This window comes from Nanorana parkeri, unplaced genomic scaffold (genome assembly GCF_000935625.1).
Source record: "Nanorana parkeri isolate BGI_ZX_2015 unplaced genomic scaffold, ASM93562v1 scaffold492, whole genome shotgun sequence".
In the NCBI taxonomy this organism is placed as follows: Eukaryota; Metazoa; Chordata; class Amphibia; order Anura; family Dicroglossidae; genus Nanorana; species Nanorana parkeri.
This window is the reverse complement of record NW_017306760.1, coordinates 1,034,170-1,041,504: the sequence shown is the minus strand read 5'-3', so window position 1 is coordinate 1,041,504 and position 7,335 is coordinate 1,034,170. Positions and strand designations below refer to the sequence as shown.

General features: G+C 44.4%; 1 protein-coding gene across 1 annotated transcript in view; it reads right to left on the bottom strand.

The window, feature by feature from the left end:
- SMAD4 (SMAD family member 4) overlaps nucleotides 1-7,335 on the bottom strand; it is a 24,244-nt gene that overhangs the window by 13,966 nt on the left and 2,943 nt on the right. Inside the window, exons 3-5 of the mRNA XM_018561016.1 lie at nucleotides 5,907-5,936; nucleotides 4,695-4,910; nucleotides 2,029-2,148 (exon numbers count right to left, since the gene is read on the bottom strand). Coding sequence (XP_018416518.1) covers nucleotides 2,029-2,148; nucleotides 4,695-4,910; nucleotides 5,907-5,936 — 366 coding nt within the window. The remainder of the gene's footprint in view (nucleotides 1-2,028; nucleotides 2,149-4,694; nucleotides 4,911-5,906; nucleotides 5,937-7,335) is intronic.

Sequence of the window (7,335 nt, the reverse complement as noted above, 5' to 3'; positions counted from 1 at the left end):
CCACCCCAAAATAACAAATGTAATATGCAAGCATCAGGGTGCTCACATGAATATGCTGCTGTCTTCCATAACAAGAAGTGCTGGGTATCTTTTGGGGCTCCAACAGGAAGATCAGACAGCAGGGGAGCTTCAGCAATGACCGGGAACTTCATATGTATACTATGAAGCACAAGTTTGCTTAGATTGCATTCTGCATAGTCACTACACATAACCTGAACAAACCAGTAAAGGAAACCTTTCATGTGGCAGACATAGGCTTACATTGATGAATTTCATTCTGCAAATGATAGTTGTCTGGCAATGAACAGAGTCTGGGCGATCATTGGGAATATTGGCACAATAAATTATTAAAGGTCTTGCTACCAAAATAAAATTTGACAAACCTAAGCCAAAAATTCTGGCACCAAACTAATGCCACAAAAGAAAACAAATACTGATCTGTTTTACAACACCGTGATCAGATAACTGGACAACAACCACTGATGAATATCAGGACACAAAAGGAAATTCGTCCCTTAACCAAAAATAGATACATTTTGTACATTTACATATGCTGCTAGCAGATATTACATCAGTCTTTTTCAGCGCTCACCAGAATCCAGTTTCTCCACTTCCTAATGGTGAAGTACCTGCAGGGTCCGGATTAAACTCCCTTAATGCAATAGCTGGGGCAGGAGTATCCAATCAAAGGCTCAAAGACAGTACTAATCCCAGGCGGACCTGTGGGTAGCATACTGGCTGTGGGTGCAAGGTTCCCGTGAGGTCTGTCCAACCCCAGTAATATGTATTTGAAACTGCACCAACGCAGAATCCATGTCCAAGCTATATTGCGTGCACTGCATTACGCAAAGGGCCAGGCCAACCTTCATCTCTAAAGACAATCATGTCTGGGTGCACATACTAGGGAAATAGTGACCATCAGAAATCTATTTTTACCTAATAAGCTTAAAGTGCATCTATGGGCACATTGTTTTTCTTTTTTAAAGTTTTGGACAGAGTAGGAAATACTCAAAACTCTTTTCAGTTTATCTGTTGCCTGTCTGTGCACCATTGGGGAAATTTCCCTTCACTTCCTGTCCTAGGAGGCGCAAAAAGTGAGCGGAATTCCCCTCTTAAAACTGTTGTCTTCAATAGAAAATTTCCCCTCATCTCTTGTTCTCTGGCCAACTCTTAAAATGCTCCCCTCCCCCTTTACTTTTCTAGGGACTATGATCACCAACGCAAATAAAAGGGGTCAATCTCCCCAATGCAGACACCGACAGCTAGGAATGTTCAGATATTAGTGCCGATACTTGGCATTTTCACAAGAACTACCAGGGTCATAGGAGCCAGGTGGAAAGTCTTCGGATGAACAGACTTAGCAGCCAATAAGCTGTTTGGGTATTCCGACAGCGGCAATTTTAAAGTGCATGCATGCCATGCAAATGTAACACTTCCAGATGTTTACCACCCCGCAGAGAGCTTGCATTACTCTCCCTGTCAATGGCTTCGTCGGATTTGCTCTCCAGCACAGTGCCATGTTTGTTCAGGCATCATCCAAGGTCAGCATCTACTTTCTGAACTGAGATGCCACATCAGAGTTGGCAAAACCAGTTAAGTCCTGGTGACTGTGCAGGTCCTGGCACAGATTTCCTCTGCTGCAGCCTCTTCACTTTGCTTCAAATTTACAATGTTGTAGTCTGATCAATGTGGCAGAGGAGACTGAGGAACTGCTTCTTCCCCCGTGCATCAGACTGACATATCTGCCTAGACAAAGTCACCAAACAAGCTTGAGAACAGCTTTTTAATGATAAAAATCAATTATGACAAATTATATTGTTGCTCTAGGGGACACGTCAGGGTTTAATTAATGCAGATTTGTAAAGATGCCGAAACATGCGTGCTTCCCAGTGATAGTTCTATACTGGTCTACTGGTGATCTTGCATTTTGTGTTGTATCCTGATCTGACGATACAGATAGCGAGACTCACAGCATAACAAATAGACAGATTTACACAGGGAATAGTCTGACAGCTTGAGGCCACTTACTGTGATGATACGTGGCTGGTTGAGCACTGAAGCCATTTTGCTGCGTCCCCTGAGGCGGCACGGAGGCAATCTGCAGCAGTCCATCAGCGTGTGTAGCTGCCAATAAACCGGCAGGCTGACCTGGGGGAAAACAACATCCTCAGTCTTGTGCGATCGATACTGCCAATAGGTTTCTCTCTGGGTTTGGCGTGTTTGTACACAGAAAGCAGTCAAAACAATAAAAATCATCTCCAGACACTCGTACATTTCTGTATAACAGTATGAAGAATGAAAAAAGTTATTATGTTTTAGTGTTTAGCATCACTTCCAGGGCATTCTAACATCTATAAAAAGGAACCGTACAAGACATTCATACGCATGTTAACAAAAAAAAGTTTAGGCATTCAGTTGTTAACTTTAAAAAGGTGAAGTTTGGGCTAAACCAAGTGCCGTGTATTCGTACTTAAATCCTGGCATCCCTATGTGCATTTTCTTCAGAACTGTGGAGAAGTTCAGTGTGAAACTCTCTATGTGTCGGTTTCCATTAAAGACCAGTCACTGCTGCTCTTCCTTCTTGTGCAGGGTGGCTGGTCTGGTCTCCGCCCCTCCTGTATTTTTATGCAAGCAGCCTGTAGTGCGTGGGCCTCTGCACAGGCTTTGAACAGCACAGCAATGGCATTACGAATACTTGTACGGCAATATCGGGGTTTAGCAAATGCATACGGTGCACACAAAGTGGATTAATATCAGTGGTTCTCAACCCGTGTAACCTCAGGACCCACATTTGTCCTTGGTCATTAAGTCGCAACCCAAATCACACTGCAATCGAACGCACGGCATTAGGGTACCGCTCATTCTGGTGCGGGCAAACTGTGGGAGGGAGGTGCGTTTGGGGTACTATTCAAATGAATGGTAACGCAACACATTTCCCACACCATAATGCACAGTAGGAGTGGCTCCTCAGCCTGGGGGTCCAGTGTGAGCTGCTATGCTGTAACAGAGCTCCATCCATATGTGTATTGCTTATACAGCTCCCTTGCACACCCTGTAGAAGTGCCGGGAGCCAGAATGTGACATCACTCCTGTCCAGGCACCTCTATAGGACATGTGAGGGAGCTATAAGCAATGCACGTATGGACGGAGTTCCTTTGGGGCCATAGCTCCATCCTATCCCACCTCAAGCTGACATACGGCGCCAGGCAGCATATTTTGAATGGCTGCTCGGTGCGAGCACTGACATTGCTGCGCTAGGGGGAGACTGAGGAGCCTCTCACCTACAAAAGTGGAAGGCATGCAGCGACCCACTGAACACGGGGTCGCGACCCACCAGTTGAGAACCAAGGGTTTATACTAGGGCTGGGGAAATTAACGATGAATTTCTCGATTAATCTTTAAACTTTTTGATCGATTAAAATTATTTTGATCGAAAATGAAAAGACTCACCTCTCCTCCGGCTTTCGGGAGTCCCGTCGGAGATCTGGTGATGTCAAGGGCATCGTCACCGGACTCCTCCCCCTTCCCCAAGTGGCTCCGTCGGCTAACGAAGGGGGAGGAGTCTGGTGACGTTGATGTCTGTGACGTCACCGGACTCCTCCCCCCTTCCCTTCGTTAGCCGACGGAGCCACTTGGGCCGGTGAGTTTGCCCAAGAAGCACCAAGCTTCTGTCTTATCTTAAACTTATATATATGCACTATGTGGCTCTCCATTAACCTCCCCCCCCCCATCTCGCTCCCAGAAATGTGCCCATTGAAATTTCCTGATATTATGTTGCAATCAGGTCCTTACATGAAATGGAATGGACAGGTGCTACTACCTCAAATATTAAGCTAATACTTATGTTTAAATCACCCTTAGGGCTTTGCCGTTTTACTATACTATGTAAATACATTTGTAATCCAGCACGTTATTATTCTGAGTTGCCCCACTCAAGCGGCGGCCATATTGAGTGGGGCACGTGAGATTAATAACGTGCTGGATTAGTGTGATCCTAGTTCATTTTATTACTTCATTGCTGTGCTGTATGTGTATAGGCCAATGTAGTTGGATCTGTATGTGCGTTATAATTACATTGAAATTAAATCGATTCATCGATTTTAAAAAATTTCGATTAATCGAACACAAAATTTTTAAATAATTACCAGCCCTAGTTTATACTATTAGGCAACATATTTAGATGCAATTTTATGGTGCAGTGCGTTTAGCTTTAAGAAAAATATTTGTCACTCTGCCGGTTACAGCAGCAGGGGAACAAAAAAGTTAAACTACAGATTTTACAACACATCACAAACGCACCTCTTACCCAGTTCGATTGCCCGCATCGGAACGCGCTGTACCGCAATGCGGTGCGAATTGGGTCGTGACTTAATGACCAAGGACAAATGTGGGTCCTGAGGTTACACTGATTGAGAACCACTGTTCTAAATCATGCATAGAGATGGCTGCCATCCGTCGACCGTTGCACCCACCTAAATATGTATGGTCTAGCAGTCAGACAGGACCGAGGATTGGGCGAGTATATCGTCTTTATTTTTGCTCCCTAGAAAAATTTAGCAGTTAACCCTTGCACTGCTGGGGTAGTCCCACCACAAGAGTATAATTTTCAAATCCCTGGAGTTCCGCTTTAAGGTTTGTTTTGGATTAAGCAGTTAAGAGCCATAACACAGACTAGATAGACAGAAGTTACTTACTGGTTGAAGGAACGGGGATGCTGGCAAAGGAGGCGGCATTGGGGGTGCTTGGCTCGCTGGATGCCAGCAGTGAAGAATTGCTGTAGCCGTCGCTGGATGACCTGTTACTTGGTGGGTGTTGGATTGTCTGAATAGAATGTCCGTCAGAAGAGGAAATGCTTTGCTGTCCTTCATAGTCATGGCCATATTCATCCTTCACTAGTAAACTAGATGGCGCTGCAACACAACAAACAGTCTACATTTACTTCTTCTACGTCGATTTTATTTGAATCATTATACTTTATCAGCAGCATAGTTTACACCCTCGTGCCCAATCTGCTGCCTGTTGGCGCTTATTGTGTGGCCCTCGGGACCTCTGCAGCCTGGATTTCCTTTACCTAGGTGATAACTCAAATCAGTGAAATAAGTACATTCTGTAGATTGGGTTCTAGTAGTAAAATAGCTTTATTCCTTCACACTATCTTTTTTTCCCCGAGTGGTCCTTCCCTTTTCTCTTTGTACCATTCCTCTGATCTTATAGAAAGGATCTTGAGCTTATAGTGATGTCCAATGTGGCACAAGTAATTTTAAGGGGGCTGTAGGAAGTAGAAGCAATTATTTGAGAAGGGGCTTTAACAGCCGACATCTCTAAAAATAGGGTATACACAATACGAATCGTGGCGGGTTCCTGATGAACGGGCTGAAATTCATAGAGCGGCCGCCATTGACGGCTCCACCCGGCATCCCTCAATCTGCAGATCCTAAGGAGCAGGTTGGAAAAATCTTTGGCTGCAAGCTCTGTTGTGCTATACTGACAAGGGCCGGCAGCCACTGTTAGAATACAATGAAAGCAGCAGGAGATCTGTCCATCCACAGTGTTCAGCGTGGATGGAGGAATCTTTTATATTTTCTTAATTCAGCCTGCAGGTCGATCGAAGAAAATCTATACATGTACACCCAACTAAACAGTCTCATGTAATGTGTCTCCAGACTACGACTGTCTCATGACCCAACTCCCCATTATCCAACAATGTCTGGGGTCTCTGACCACCTTCCAGAGCATGTATACAGTCCCTGATAGCTTTCTGTAGCATAACATTCACCACATATTATATGCGGCCTCCTGGTGATGTCAAGGGACACACTCGGGGCCCCTGTATCAAGTAGTAACGGCCACCACGGGTTTACACATACAAAAATGTACTGCACACAGCCTGTTAGAAGTAGACTTACCAGTGCTTTGCAATGTGAGTCCCGACAAGTCTGAAAGAGACAACAAGAGTTAAAAATCAAAGCTGGAAAATAGAGATTAAAGAGCAGAGCAGGAAAAGATCGCCATATACAGGGATCACCTCACCAAGCTACAAAGAACACAACATCTGCAGAAAGATTATTATTTTCAGCAACTCATGCTCCAAACTAACAGCAGAAAACAGCGGGATAGTAGCTGAACTCTTCTGGTTATAACACCGCCCCATAATACCTAGCGCTAATAGCCATTTCTACGCCAGTGTAATAACATGTTTCAGGTACTGAGAGAGGTTTAGTTACAGTGCAGGCCGAGCACAAGCAGGACCTCTCCAGTGGGATAATACTCACTTACAGTCCAAGTCAGGACGGTGGGGTGACACAGGAAGCTGCAACAGCTAACATTGTCATTACCCTCCTGGCTAAACAAGACTGACTAAACAGAACTACAAATATTTTGCCTGGCAAAACAGCTCGTTCATATTTCGACTTCAAGCGGTTCGGTAAGAAACAATTCAGACCTGTGTGCCCAGATCTATCTGTCGCAGCAACATGCAGTATTTATTATGAATGGCATCCCAACACAATAAACCAGGGGTAGCTAAGCTTCAGCCCTCCAGCTGTGGTGAAATGAAACTACAGATCCCATGAAGCATTGCAAGATTCTGACAGGCACGACTCCCAGAGGCATAATGGGATCTGTAATTTCACCACAGCTGGAGGGTCGAAGTTTAGCTACCTTGCACTAAACCCCAGTGCACCCAATCCACCTGCTTTGCAGTGAGCGAATGTGCATTACATTGGGTATAATGGTGCAGGTCCAATGTTTGTACTACCTTAATACAAAGCACATTAACGCATGACAAAGCATGCACATTAATGTACTGCTTTGACCAGATAGGTCTGCATAGGCCCGCTAGTAGGAACCATTACCGTGTCTGAGCACAGTCCTTTCTCCATTCCCTCTAGGGCCACCATCTGATTTCTCCACCTATCTGCCTACCGGGGTAACTCGTTCTCCATTTCACATTCCTCGCCTCCAATATTTTTCTTTTCAGCCATATTTTCCGGTTTTCACTTGAGCTCCCACATCATTCAACTGTGCATCAATCATCTAGCATATGCCAATTCCTGGTTATGTCCTATTCCATAACCACGGTGCTGCCCCAATATCATGATGCGTGAGCTCAGCTTCTTTAGTGGTGTTGAATTGTTGTAAAAAAGTTTAAGAATTCATTATATGACTTGTGACTTTGTACTACGGTAGCAGTATCTATTCAATCCATATTAATCCATTACAGATAATTGATTGGTTGTGTTTTGCATTTTAGGTGGGTGTTATTCTATGTATACAAGTTTTCCATTTATTATATTTGTATTTTCTATTACTGATGTTTAAATTCGGGGGGGGTGG